The sequence below is a fragment of the Anolis carolinensis genome, chromosome 3 (assembly GCF_035594765.1).
Source record: "Anolis carolinensis isolate JA03-04 chromosome 3, rAnoCar3.1.pri, whole genome shotgun sequence".
NCBI classification, from domain to species: Eukaryota; Metazoa; Chordata; class Lepidosauria; order Squamata; family Dactyloidae; genus Anolis; species Anolis carolinensis.
The window spans coordinates 41,118,970-41,134,622 of record NC_085843.1 but is presented as its reverse complement, the minus strand read 5'-3'; the positions used below and the strand labels follow the sequence as shown (position 1 = coordinate 41,134,622).

The 15,653-nt window shown below is 39.0% G+C and overlaps 1 protein-coding gene across 3 annotated transcripts in view; it reads left to right on the top strand.

Annotated features, from left to right (window-relative positions):
• Positions 1-15,653, top strand: part of gramd1c (GRAM domain containing 1C) — an 81,666-nt gene that overhangs the window by 22,391 nt on the left and 43,622 nt on the right. For all 3 annotated transcript variants that reach the window (XM_008107876.3, XM_062974761.1, XM_062974762.1), the window contains 2 exons: positions 6,605-6,689; positions 14,081-14,184. In XM_008107876.3, coding sequence (XP_008106083.3) covers positions 6,605-6,689; positions 14,081-14,184 — 189 coding nt within the window. The remainder of the gene's footprint in view (positions 1-6,604; positions 6,690-14,080; positions 14,185-15,653) is intronic.

Sequence of the window (15,653 nt, the reverse complement as noted above, 5' to 3'; positions counted from 1 at the left end):
TTTTTTGGAGGCAATGCTGATGGAATCGTTCCAGGAGTTGAGTGTGATGTCTGTAGACAGTCCACCTTTCGCAGGTGTATAACAGGGTTGGGAGGATAACAGCTTTATAAACAAGCACCTTGGTCTCCCTATGGATGTCCTGATCCTCAAACACTCTCTGCTTCATTCAGAAGAATGCTGCACTCGCAGAGCTCAGGTGGTGCTGTGTTTCAGTGTCAATGTTGACTTTTGTGGAGAGGTGGCTGCCAAGTAGCAGAAATGGTCAACATTTTCTAACATTACACCATTAAGCTGTATTTCTGGCATTGCAGAGGGATTAGTGACTGCTGGAAGAGCACTTTGGTTTTCTCGATGTTCAGTGAGACTCTGAGCTTCTCATATGCTTCTTGTATGGTGTTTAGATGTTTAGAGTGGCTTGTAGATCTTCTTCCGAGTGCGCGCAGACTACGTTGTCATCAGCATATTGGACTTCTATAACAGATGTTGTTGTGACCTTGGTTTGACTTTCAGTCTGCTGAGGTTAAATAGCTTGCCATCTGTCCGATAGATGATTTCCACTCCTATCAACAAGATGAAGTATCACAGCGATGAAGATGGAAAATAAGGTTGGGGCAATAACACATCCCTATTTGACACTTGATTCCACCTTAAATGGGTCACTTTGGGAGTCATTGCTGTCTAAGACTATTGCCATCGTGTCATCGTGGAGGAGCCGCAGGATGTTCACAAATTTGTCAGGGCATCCAATTTTTTGGAGGATGGTCTAGAGAGCACTGCAATTCACTGTGTCAAATACCTTTTCAAGGTCAATGAATGCCATGTACAGAGGTTGATTTTGTTCCCTGCATTTTTCTTGGAGCTGTCGAGCAGTGAAGATCATGTCCACTGTTCCTATGAGAGCATCTTGATCCCCGAGAGCTAGATAGGGAAGAGACCCACTTTCACAAAGTTCTGTGCATATAGTTGTCAGTCAGAGATCGAAGAGCCTTTCTGAGAAGGTAGTCATTATCACAATTTCATTTTAAAAGCTCCATAAACCAAACATCTAGAGCAGAGTTTTCCAAACCACATTAGCGTGTCGACCTCAGTGTGTAGGTGTATCACACAAATATAACAAATCTCTGAGTCTAAGTGAAATAAGTAATAAATCATAGATTTAAAAAAATAGAAATGAAAGATTTTTGTGAGATATGCTATGTCCCTATACATTTTGTTATTAAAATATATGTATGTGTTCATATCTCTTATAAGCGGTTGCTGTAACTTCTCGTTTGCTAGTAAAACTGTATTACTGTGTCACGAAATGATGCATGTATAAAGATGGTGTGTGACCAACAGAAAATATTTGGAAAGTTCCGATATAGAGAGAGATTGCATAAGGATCTTAATCTATCTTCAATTCAGTTCTGGTCAGTTAAACCCTATATGAAGGGATAATAGTCAGTAGTAGAGTACATCTAGCCTTTGATTAAAGGATTTGATTAAAATGTTTTCTCTAGCATTTTCTAGGTCCTTAACTGCAATTCTGTAATCAGCATAAGTTAAGCATAGTTTTGCTGGAGGTTATAGAAATCCCTAAAAATAGCATTTTCTTTTAAGTTGTGATTTTCCACGTTAATCTGTAGCCGGTGCCCCTAACTTCAGTGAATGTGGAAGGCTGACTCTATATGCCTTGCTTGTAGAAGGTCCCAGATTCCCATATCCTCCAAAAGTGATTTTTCTTAACTAACCATAATTAAAATTGGACACAATTTAGGATTTTGATTTAATGCTGAACTATAGTTAATTCAAAATGGAAGTAGAAGCTTCTGATTTTGTTGCAGGAATAGTACAGGATAAGGGGAAATGAAGAACATGAACACAAGGCTCCCTTTAGCTCTAATTATTGGTAAAGCTTGTCCTGTTGCATACCAATAATGCAACTCTGTAATTATGTTTTGAAAGATGCAGTCAGATAAAGTGAATTCTGCATCCACAGATTCAACTGTCCTCTGCTTGAAAATATCCAAAAGAATTCAAAAAGCAAACTTTAATTTTGCATTTTTTTAAAAAATAAGGAGCACAATTTTACTCTTCATATGGGAGTGGGAGATGAAAGGCAGGTGCTGTGCAACTGTTGAATAGTTAGATGGAGGGAGTAGTCTAATTGAGGAAATATCTCTAATTTTTAAAAATTAATTTATGACAGTATCAATGGTAACACTGGCACACTGGTATTATGGTGTTTTTAGTAATTCCTATTTGTGATTTTCTCCACTTTGTTGGCTGCATCATTTTTAAGATGCTATCCTACACATAATACCTACCAGAAGAATAAACTATATATATTGAATTCAGGAGGATTAGCTACTGATTGAGTAAACAGAAAAGCCAAGTGCTAGCAAACAAAGATCCATTTTAGCTTGTCCTTCCACTCTGCAACAGGAAACCCACAAAAACCTTTCAAGTCAGGTTCTAGGACATAGTATAATTGGTTTAAAAACTATATTGGCTTTTCTGTTGTGGTGAGTTGATAAATTGCACAGTGTAGCTGTTTTCCCCCTCCAGAGATAAAGTCCATATAGAAACTAATTGAAGCACATTGCAGAATGAAGTGGAATTTCATGCCTTATTAGTTCAATTTGCTTTGCTACCTGTTTGAGGTGAGGGAGCCTGGCTTGGCACTGCAGCGTCCCCTTCTCTTTATCTTTGGTTATGTAGGCACTGTAGCATGTCTCTTTTGGATATAAAGACACTGCAACCTTGTTGGAAACCATTGCTTTCCACATGATAAAAAGGAATGTGAGGGACTATGGGTCTTATTTATTTATTTATTTACATCACTTTTACCCTGCCCTTCTCACCTGTAGGGACTCAGGCCGGCTTACAACAGTTGGCAATTTACATTGCCCAGACCACATTCAATGAAACAATAACAAAGTCAATACACATTACAACGGAGCCTCCGGTGGCCTAGGGGACAAAAGCCTTGTGACTTGAAGGTTGGATTGCTGACCTGAAGGCTGCCGGGTTCGAATCCCACCTGGGGAGAGCGCGGATGAGCTCCCTCTATCAGCTCCAGCTCCATGCGGGGACATGAGATAAGCCTCCCACAAGGATGGTAAAACATCAAAACATCCGGGCGTCCCCTGGGCAACATCCTTGCAGACAGCCAATTCTCTCACTCCAGAAGCAACTCCGGTTGCTCCTGACACGAAAAAAAACCCATTACAACAATACCACATCAGTTACAAACTCTATTAAACTCTATATGAATTATAAAATTTTAAAATGTCTATGTAGTTATTTCTATATGGAACACTTTGAAAAACAAGCCCTAGAAACAGTGCCAAAAAAGTCAACTGTATGGTTCAGATATGTTGATGACACCTTCACCGTTTGGAGCCATGGGGAGGAAGAGCTCAGCAAGTTCCTGGACCACCTCAACAACATCCACCCAAACATCTAATTCACCATGGAAAAAGAAAAGGAAGGAAAACTGCCATTTCTAGATGTTCTGGTCATCCGCAAACCCAATCAACAATTGGGCCACACAGTCTACAAAAAACCTACACACACAGATAGATACCTTCATAAAAACTCCAACCATCACCCAAGTAAAAAAAGAAGCACAATTAAAGCCCCAACAGACTGTGCACAAAGAATCTGCGAACCTCACCTCCTCCAAGGCGAACTAAAACACCTAAACTGGGTTCTACAGGCCAATAGATACTCCACCTTATCAAAAGAGCTGCAAGGCCAAAAACAAGCCAGGAGAGTCAAGACAAAGATCCACCCAGAGGAAAGGTGTTCTTACCATACATCAAGGGAACCACTGACAGCATAGGCAAACTGATGAAGAAACACAACCTACAAACTATCTACAGACCCACAAAGAAAATCCAACAAATGCTAAGGTCAGCGAAGGACAAGAGGGATCCTCTCTCCTGTGCAGGAATCTACCGTATATCATGCAGCTGTGGACAAGTCTACATAGGAACCACCAAACGCAGCGCCCAAACACGAGTCAAAGAACATGAAAGGCACTGCAGACTAACTCAACCAGAGAAGTCAGCCATAGCAGAGCACTTGATGAACCAACCTGGACACAGTATAGTATTTGAGAACACAGAAATGCTTGACCACTCCAACAACTATCATGTCAGACTACACAGAGAAGCCATTGAAATTCACAAACATGTGGACAACTTCAACAGAAAGGAGGAAACCATGAAAATGAACAAAATCTGGCTACCAGTATTAAAAAAACTCAAAAATCAGAACAGTAAATCAGAAGCAACCTCTGATAACAGAAGAGTTCCAGGGACGGCTAATGACTCTGAACAAAGGATGCCCCCCAGGCAGAAGATGAACCTTTCCAATGCTAATTAAGGTGATTAACTGCAACATTCACGCTGGCTTCCAACTGACAAAGAGTTCTTCTCACACCCTGGACTTTCCATAGATATATATTAACCTTCCTTGCTTAGTTGCTCCATGCCTCACAACCTCTGACGATGCCTACCATAGATGTGGGCGAAACGTCAGGAGAGAATACTTCTGGAACATGGCCATACAGCCCAGAATACATACAACAACCAGATTCGTCCACTGACACCTTTTGCGTACGCCTTGATTCAAGCCATATCACCTCAGATATTTACTCCTCGAATGCTTGAGCACATAGCCAGGTCTTCACTGCTTTCCTAAAACCTAGGAGAGTCAGGGCTTGTCGAACACTACTGGGGAGGGTTGGAACAATTGCCCGCCTTGTTATTGGGTCTGTTTTCCAGGAAGGGCCCCGTGGCTATGAGGAAGAGTTACTGCTAAGCAAACGTAACTTGAATTCCCGCCCCCCCCCCCCCCCCCAATTCATTCAATGAGGTACATTTCAATATTCACAGAGTTTGGGAATGTTATTTTAAAGTGCTTTAAATGAAAACAAATCTGAAAAACAAACCTTGATTTTGCCATTTTATATATTTCACCATTGTATATAATGAGACGTGAACATCCATGAATTCTGGTATCCATGAAGTGGCCTGGAATGAACCCCCAGTGGATGGATACCAAATCCCAAAACATCCAAAATGTTGAACGTTTCTGGTCCCAAGCATTTTGGATAAAGGATTTTCAACCTGTTTGATAATACAGGCAAACATGAGTTAACAAAGCCTTAGACAAAGAAGTTTCTTTTAACAAGGTCTTTTTAATTCTATCCAGCTTCCTTCTCGTCCTCTGTCTAGCTGGATGTTTTGAGCATCAGCATTGAGAAGATGGTGAAAGGGCTAATGAAACTCAGACTTTCAGTATTGGGTTGCAGCGGTATTTGTATAGTACAATAAAGCTTTAGCTGGGAAAGAATGGGATTCAGCCCTAACTTTGCATACTGTAGCTATGTGTACATAGCAGAAAATGCCAGTGTTCTCCAAAATCCCTTATTGTGTGTACCTGGAAAACAAAACAGAGGAAAACAAAATAGAGGAAAACAAATAAGCCTGCCTCAGCCGCATCCAGAATGTTAAAAAAATACACATCTACCTAAACAAATTGTGAAAAAGTACAGGCTGATGAAAGAAAGCTCTGGATCCATTTTGGAAGATGCCTTCAGAGTAATAGCAGATTATAACATAACCAATCAAACATTACACATCTGACATTAAAATGAAACACAAATCTAACCAGATTTAAAATGCATTAAAATTATTACAATTTTATACCTCTAAGTAATGTTTCAAATGATGCAAGTAAATACTCCTCAAACTGCAATATTAATGTTGCCAATGTTGATTTGTTCTAAAAAGTAATGAATACAGATGTAACGTTTAATGGATTACTTTATAGCTCATTATTGGAACCCCCGGTGGTGCAGCGAGTTAAACCGCTGAGCTGCTGAACTTGCTGACCAAAAGGTCGGCGGTTTGAATCTGGGGAGCAAGGTGAGCTCCTGCTGTTAGCCCCATCTTTTGCCAACCTAGCAGTTCAAAAACATGCAAATGTGAGTAGATCAATAGGTGCCACTTCAGCGGGAAGGTAATGGTGCTCCATGCAATTATATTGGCCACATGATCTTGGAGGTGTCTATGGAAAACACTTGTTCTTTGGTTTAGAAATGGAGATGAGCACCAACCCCCAGAGTCGGACACAACTAAACTTAATGTCAGGAGAAAACCTTCACCTTTACCTTACTCATTAGTAGAATTAATCAACCTATTACTCGGCTTCTATAATTGTATTTCAGACCTATTGAGTGTTTTTGAAGATAAGAAAAGGCTAAGTTGCAAATAGGTTATGACTGTTTGACATCTTAAATCACATTTTTGAAGCATTATTGTGTTCCTGTAGTCATTAATGTGCAATGAAACAATATCAGTATTTTTATTGTGTTGTCTGCTAAAGTTTGATTATTGTATTTGAGATCCACATTGAACTGAGTTACCAGTTGGTAACCTATCTGGTTTATTAACAAGTTTCTCTGCCACTTCTAGGAAAAACCTTGAATACACAATTGGTGCTTATGAAGACAACAAATTATATCACTGTGATCAATATTGTACTAAGCTCTCGAGTCATCATAAAAACATTAAAAAACAAGAAATCATTATTGTAATGTTCATTATTGCAGATCTCAAGTCCCACTTACAAATACAGAAATGAAGAATTCAAGAGACAATTTTCACATCTGCCAGATTTGGACAGGCTCGTTGTAGGTAAGACAATAATAGGCTTTCAGTAGTTCAGTGGCTCTGTTGGAATCTTAACAATAATTAAAGTTTCCATTGCTTATTTTTCCAAAAATTACTGAGATGTTTACAAATAGGCCTGTGGAAAATCTTGCATTACATTTTTTAAAAATGAGGAAAGAGATGCAGATGAAAAGGAAAATGGAGCACATTTCGGGTTGAGCAGCCCATATCTGGAGTTCAGAAATCTGAAATTGTCCCCATAGAGGGCTGAGATAGTGTTACCATTAATTTCTGATTGATCAATGTATGCAAACTTTGTTTCATACACAAAATTACTAAAAATATCGTGTATAAAATGACCTTCAGACTGTGTGTATAATGCAGGCCTATATAACTTGGAAATAGTAAGGGGCCAACATTAAATGGACTAAACCTCTTGGGCCGCAAATAGGTCTTTAGCCTCTCACTTTCCAGGTAAGGTATAATTAATGGTTAATTGAAAGTATTGTGCCTTCAAATCATTTCAGACCTAGGACAACCCTAAGGCGATCCTATCACAGGAGTTTTCTGCTCAAGATTTATACAAAGGGGATTTGCTTTTGTCTTCTTCTGAGGCTGAGAGATTGTGACTTGCCTAAAGTCACCCAGTGAGTTCATTATCTGAGGTTCAAACTACTACATCACTCTTTCTCTTTCTTGATCCCAAACATTTCAGATAAGAGTGTCGGTGTGCTGTGTAGAAAAATGTATATTATTTTCGTATATAATTTGCATATGCAAAATGTTCTCATGTGGAAAAAACAAACACCAGAAAAGGCTCTATAAATAACACTATGTAACACGATTTTTGTTCCTGGTTTAAATGTCATTTCCAAATTGGTTCTAGCATAAAACATAGAAAAGGTTTATTAAACTGCAAAAACTTTGTTTTGGTGGGACATCTTGATATCAAATCTAGACCACAATAATTTGAGATCCTGCCTGGCAAGGAATGCTAGCAATTAATTAAGTTCCCAGATTAGAATTAACTCACCAAAGACAGTTGAAGACATAAAACAGAGGCAGCTTTATTCATCTATGGCCATAAGAAGGAGACCTGTGGACTCACGCCCAAGAGACAAGTCTGCCCACATGTGCTCCTGCAAGGAGTTAAATAGCGTCAGTGTCATTGTTACAGTTTGAATCCTGGGTTGTTGTGTGTTTTCTGGGTTGTATGGCCATGTTCCAGAAGTATTCTCTCCTGACGTTTCACCTACATCTATGGCAGGCATCCTCAGAGGTTGTGAGGTATATACTTCACAACTTCTGAGGATGCCTGCCATAGATATGGGTGAAAGTCAGGAGAGAATATTTCTGGAACATGGCCATACAGCCCGGAAAACACACAACAACCCTGTGATTCCGGCCATGAAAGCCTTTGACAACACAGTTTGAATCTTTCTCTCCTGTCTGGGATTGGCTGAGCCTTTAATGGTGCAGCTAGAAATCTCCTCCCAACCAGGCTGGGACTAGACTTGGGGTGGGGAAAAGTCCAGAAGGGAGGTTGGCAGATATCCATCAGGGGATGATGGGATTATGAAATCCAGGCCCAGGAGAACAATGGAGGGTCTGGTCAGGAGGAAGCTTGACTTGACAAACCAGTTTTGAGAGTATATGAATGTCTCTCACCCCTGGTATTGGAGTTCCTTTGTTTGTAATTTCCTGGGACTGGTTCACAATAGCAGGGTCGTTTAACATCAATTTCAGTACCTTTGCCACATGTTCATTTCTGATTATACAGTAGAGTCTCACTTATCTAACATAATCGGCCGGCAGAACATTGGATAAGCGAAAATGTTGGATAATAAGGAGAGATTAAGGAAAAGTCTATTAAATGTCAAATTACTTTATGATTTTACAAATTAAGCACCAAAACATCACATTTTACAACAAATCAACAGAAAAACAGTTCAATACATGGTAACGTTATGTAGTAATTACTGAATTACGAATTTAGCCCCATAACATCGCAGTGTATTGAAAACATTGACTACAAAAACATTGGCTACTAACAAATTGACTACAAATAAAGATAGAATTGCATAAAATAAACTTACAGTAACAACACCGTTGGAAGTTAAATCCGTAAAAAGTTCAGTTCTTGCTGCCTAGAGAAACAGCTGTGGATCTGGGTGGGAGGCAGACTGCGTTGGATAATTCAGAAGCGAGACTCTATTGTGTATAATATATATGTGTGTGTGTGTGTGTATTTCCTAATTAAATGTACACAGATTTAACATGAGAAGGGGATCCTTGCTGCTGTTACTCCTTTTGCAAGGTGACCAAGATTTAACCCCTTAAATGCCATTTCAGTTTGATGCCCTTTAGCAAACTACAGTTCCTTTTTTATTTGGTCGTGAGTAGTGGTGTTTGATAACAATCCTGCAGCACATGTTGCTATAGTTTTTAAATGAATATTTCATAGTCTCAACCACCTCAACATAGTTTGTGGCAGTCACAAAAACAAAGTTTCTGGAGTATAGCAACTACTTTCGAAGTAAGTACCACACAATTAAACAGGAAATAATACTTTCAAACCAGGAATGGAAAATTCAAATAAAGCACTCAAAACCACCTAGCCTGCTAAAATACAGATTGTGTTTGATGAGTACAGTGGTGATTATTATTTCTAACAAACAATTATTTGTTTAGTCCTCTAAGGCAGATCATAATATCAAACTGTTTTCAAGCATCATAAATAGTTAATGGAGTGGAGGGACAATCCAGTTTTTCCTTTTTTCTTTATTTCCACTTGCATTTAGTTAATTTTTATTCTCCTATGCCCTGCATTTTATTTCTGCATGCTTGTACTATATTGACAGGCTCTTTAATCTTTTTCTTCCTTTGTTCCCAGAATGCTCAGCAAAGCCTTGCTCATTCATACTTGTCTCATTGCAAATCCTCCTTGTTTACTTGTGTGTTGGGCACAGCATTCAAAAGCTAACTTTGTCTCACTTAAAAAAATGAAAAAAATGAAATATAAACTCTTTCTGACGTCTTAAAATAGCTCAGACTAGACAGAGAATTAATTTGATGCTCTATAAACAAGCTCACTTTATTCTAAATTTTCACACAGCTTTATGCAATGTACGGAAAAGCAAACAAGCGGGTTTGCTCTTTCTTTGAGGCATACTTACTGAATGTCAGCCTTCTGAAGAATAAATTAAAATAGCTAAACAGTGGGCTACATTACATAAATGCTTTGTTAGTCAAGGAGAGGTCATAATTTTATATTAGTTGAAATGTATATTGCATTGACCTTTGAGTTCTCCTATATTATATTGTTCAGCAACTGCAACAGTTGTCTGACAATGTATGGGAGTATATCAGGTGCTTTGACACATATGGTAAATAAAAATTGAGGAAATGCCAGGTCTCAGTTTAGGAAGGGCGGAGGAACCTCAAGTCTCCATGCAGACATGAGGGCATCCAAGGAGGTATCACGGCTCCTTAAACCATTATAGGTTAGCAATACTTATACTTATTTATCAATGAGGAAAACCTTGTAAGTTCAAAGAGATAGAAATGTTTTCCATTCCTGATTAAAATATTATTTGCAAAGGCTCCTTTGCCCTTTGTTTTTCTCCTTTGATGACACTGTAGCTTTTACTTGTAAGAACTAAACTAATATCTACCCACACATCTTTCCAGCAGTGAGAGAGTAGCAAGGTACAGTAGAGTCTTACTTATCCAGCCTTCGCTCATCCAACATTCTGTATTAACCAACACAGGCAGTGGGCTTCTCCACACACTGGCCGCTCGCTGAGAGGGGCGAGACACGGCTGGCGCAGACTTTTCTGGTTGATCACAGTGTCCGGCCTGCACAGCGTCTGGCCTATTATCCATTATCAGAATATTCATATCCTAGGCACTTAAAAACTCCAGGGCAATGGGACTGAACCTCAAGAAAAACTGTGAGTTAATGCTGCTTTATTATACCACATCTCTCCATATCTGATTCCTTACAGTTTCAGAGGCCCCAAAGGGGAATAGGGAAATGCCACCTTCCAGGAGAGTAATGTGAACATGACCAAATAACTTTTATTTGTATTATGACAGCACATTCTGTTCTTTTGATATTGCAGAGATGATCACTTACCTTTTGATGAAACCGAAGAACTACACAAATTACAAACAACTAAAAACAAAACGTAGCACCACAAGGGATTCAACCAGTCCTTCTCACAAGCAGGATGAGCAACCCCATTTACAAAATTCACATCCACATACTTAATTTGACGTTTAATAGGCTTTTCCTTAATTCCTCCTTATTATCCAACATTTTCGCTTATCCAACGTTCTACCAGCCCGTTTCTGTTGGATAAACGAGACTTTACTGTATCTAATTCTGAGCAGTGGTTTGAGTGTTGGAGTAGGATCCTATTTCAGGAGATCAGGGTTTGAATCTGTGTTTGGCCATGGAAATATACTGAATAGATTTGCCTGCCTAGACCAGTGATTCCCAAACTTTTTTGATCATGGAACCCTTCTGAAGGATCCCATACACGCACATAGATAACCTTATGTCCCTGATTTCCCCATAGAACCCTAATTCTGTCACTAAGCATTGTGAACACACAAAATTCTTCTTTCATCTTCTCTGTAGCCTGGATGTTTTGCATAATGTAGGTTTGGAAATAAAGGGATTCAGATTTTGTTTTTCAAGTAGAAGTACATTGCATCTCAATAAGATCTTGATACTGTGGCACAGACTTAAAAAGATTTTTAAAAGAAATCACAGACACCCTATGATGATGATAATAATAATAACAACAATAATAATAACTTTATTCTTATAATCCGTCTCCATCTCCCCGAAGGGACTCGGGGTAGCTTACAGGGGGACCAAGCCTAGAAAACAAGGAATTCAAAATACAAAAAAATTAAAACACAGTACAAAATTAACCACATGACAGAACAATATAGTTAAAACCATTGACCAAAAACCAAAAAATAAACATCTTAAAATGCATCACAAAGCATCATAATCACAGAACCAGAAGTGGGACTATTAAAATTGCAAGGGAAGGGCAGGGCTTGTGCAAAACACAGGACAATAGGACCAGGTGTGGGATAAAGTGTAGGAAACAGGAACAATGAATAAATTAGGACTGTGCAGTGATGGTTGTGAGCTGATTTCTTATTCAAAAGGCACATTGAAACATCCATGTCTTCAAGTCTTTACGGAATGTGGCCAGGGCGTGGGCTAATCTGATCTCCTTGGGGAAAGAGTTCCAGAGCCAGGGGGCCACGACTGAGAAGACTCTCTCCCTAGTCCCCACCAACTGCATTTGTGACAGTAGTGGGAGCGAGAGAAGGGCCTCCCCAGCAGATCTTAGAGCCCACCCCAGTTCGTAGGGGGAGATACAGTCACTAAGATAAGCAAGACCTGAACTGTTTAGGATTTTATAGGTCACTAGCTTTGCCCGGCCACACGTTGCTGTGGCTTATGGGAATCCTTTGTTGGCCAGGTGGAATAACAGTGAATAGCCTTGCAGTCTCAAAGCCTGGCTGTTTTCTGGAGTAGCTGGAGCTTTTTGTCGTATAAACGTGGAGGCATGGATGAGGGGTTGTGTTGCCAAGTTTAGTGTTTCTGGGATGTGTAGTTTTGTTGTTTTGTCCTAGGCCGAAATTTCATTACTCTTTTATATATATAGATAACCTGCACTTTGAATTGGGACCGGAAAGTTATCAGCAGCTAGTGGAGCTGCTTCAGGAGAGCCGTCGTACGCTCCCTGTAACTAGCTTCTGTTAACAACCTGGCTGCTGACCTTTGCATCAGTTGCATTTTCTGGGCCGTCTTCAAAGCCATCCCCATGTAGAGTGCATTGTAGTAGTCCATTATATGATGCTTTTGTAGAACTCTAGGATTCCACAGAACATAATTTGGGAAAAACTGACTTAGTATATATTTCTAAATTTTCAACTTAAAATTTAAATCACTGCATTATTAGAAATCGAGGCTCTGAATAAAAATAGTATTTGGAGGTCAGAATTCATACTGGCAAGCAATGCTCGCATTTTGTCCATCCTCCCCCCTCCTAACTCTGGACTACTATTCTGAAAAACAGAGTTTGAATGGCTGCTCAATCATGGAATCCCATTGGATGACCTTAGACAAGTCACATTCTCTCAGCCTCAAAGGAAACTAAAGGCACCTCCCCCCAAACAGATCTTGATGAGAAAACTCCATGATAGGTTCTCCTTAGGGTCACTATAAGTCAGGAATGACAGAACAACAACCAACAACAATAATAACTACACAGTTAAATATCTCCCTCCATACTATAGTCCCTACCTACTGTTTAGTTTGGGAGGGAAGTCGCTGTTGGTTTCTGTATCAGCTTTAGGTCTGTTGGACTGGTTGTCACTGGGATTATAGTGAGTGCACCTTGTTTACCACAATCTTCAACATGCTTCTTTTGACAATATTAATTTTACAGTAAAATTTAAAGATTAATTTTGTATTCAAACATGTAATCGTGTGTCCATTTTTCAATAAGTCATCAAGAGAGAAAATTGAAACAAGTCCCCAGTGGGTTAACCACCTAAAATAATCTATATGTGAGAACATCCAGTCTTTTAAAATCAAGAGAGGGATAGTCAGATGTTGTCAGACTGCAACTCCCATTTGTTCTAGTGTAACACAGCATGATGGATAATGGCCATTGGAATCCAGCAACTCCAAGTTGCCCTTCCCTGCTTCATGTGGGCTATTGTGTATGGAATTAAAATGATACCTAGTGTAATAAGAAAATTAAAATAATGTTTTTATTTGTTACCTGCCTCTCCTCTTGGCTCAAGGGGGGGGGGGACGGGGGGACAAACAACACAGTTAAAATACATAATCATAAAATACATACCATAAAATGCATACATTAAAACACGCCATCACAAAATACATACGTTAAAATATATAGTGCCAGGATTAAGGGTATGTGTGTGTGTGAAATAGCATGTAAATTTAAATTTTGCCTGGTGTTTTGTTTTTTGTAAAGAAACAAGGTCAAAAGTACTTCATCAGCACCTATCACTGATAACACACATATATCCTCTAACATTAAGAGTTCATTGACTATCAGTCTGCTTATCTAGGGTTTCTAAGGTTCACTGAGAAATGAAGCACTTGCAGATTTCCTATACGTTTTAAAATAGTTGTACACTTTGGAAAGTAGCATCTGAAACTGTTCTAAGTGGAAAATCTTGCAGACATTCTGGCTAATTCCCCTTATTTTTGCTTTTATTTTTGCAGCTATGCACACAATTCCTTTATAAGGCTTAAGTTCCATGGGAGCATGCCGTTATTGATATGCTAAACCATGAGTCTAGCTGCACTGTGTTCATAAGATAAACATGCTTATGGTTTCCTTGTTTAGATTACGCCTGTGCCCTCCAGAAGGATATTCTCATTCAAGGACGCCTGTATCTCTCTGAAAACTGGCTGTGTTTCTACAGCAACATCTTCCGATGGGAGACTACGGTAAAGAGTTGTGTGTGTGCGTGTGTGTGTGTTTGTGTGTGTAATTACTCTTCTATAGAGAATTCTATCTGGCTTTTTTGGTCTTTCAATTTTCTAAAAGAGGAGTCTAATAAATCATCAAATTAGGCAATTGATACCTTCCACTTGTTGCAGATAACCTAGAATTAATTGATGGATGCAGTAAACAATGCTGTAGTTTTCAGTAAATTCATAATAGAAGTGGGGAGTGGTATTTACCTATCTGATTTTGAAATTAGCTACTCAGTTCATGATATGCTTTAATTTGTGCTTATCATACTTTATATACTGGGCCGTAAAGATGCTGTATGACAAGCAAACCAGATAACAATAGTTCAGCAGTCAACTAGAGCGTAAGGATAACTATACTAGGAGATTGGTGTTGAATTATCTTGCTTTGCTGCTTTTTGCATGGCATTCTCATAATACAAAAAATGTGGAATTATTTGGGCAGTGGCGTGAAATGATATTTTGAAAGTTTTGTTTTTGTTTTGGGCTAACATTACAACAATATGATGTTACAGTGATGTACCTCTTTTCATTAAAATAAAAAGTTTGCTGTAAAAATAGTTTAGTGATTACTAAAAGGAGGTAAAAAACAGCAGAGGTTTCTTCAGACATCTGTCACCCTTGCAGAAGTTCAACAAATCATAGCTTTCCCTATCAGAATCATGGAGAATGTCCGCTTTCCCACTTGAATAGGTATTAAAACAGTTCTCTCTATTAAGAAAAATGTGGGACTACCACACCAGTAATTTTGAAAATATATAAGTAACTCCATGACTCCATAGGGTGGGCAAAGGCCACAAGTGACCCTCAGGGTTGTTTTTGTGATCACCATAATCCACTCGAGGTGTAAAAAGCATTTTCTTCAAATGTTGCATTTTTTAAAATGCCCCCAAATGTTGTCTTAAGGGGAATGCAGGGCATTTATGACTTTTTTTTTTTTTTGCAAAGAGAAACTTTAAAAAACCCACACATTCTGATGTTAAGAAAATGCGTAAAGCATAGTGAAAATGTTCCTCTAACATGCCCTGCTAAAGGGCATTGGTAATAACTTGATTCATTTTATGATGGGGTGCAATGGGGAGTCTCGCTTTCCAAGATCTCTTAAAGTAGCTCCTGCAATCTCCTAGCATTCCCCAGTTGTTTATCTTTGTATTAAAAGCTTTTCTCAAAACTGTTCTCTTTGTACTATCAGTTTTGCCCTACTATATGCAGTGTGAAGGGATTCTCACTTAATATAACATGACAAGGAGACACATAGGTTTGATGTGCGCCTTGCTGGAATCAAATATGGGCTATAGAACAGGGGTGGGGAATTATTTTTATGTCGAGAATGGGAATTTATTGGTAAGACCTCTCTAGAGCCACATTCTAAGGATAGTCAAGGCTGGAGTTGACTGTTGGTAGGCAGACCTGAAGCCAAAAGTGCATGTGTGAGTGTGTGT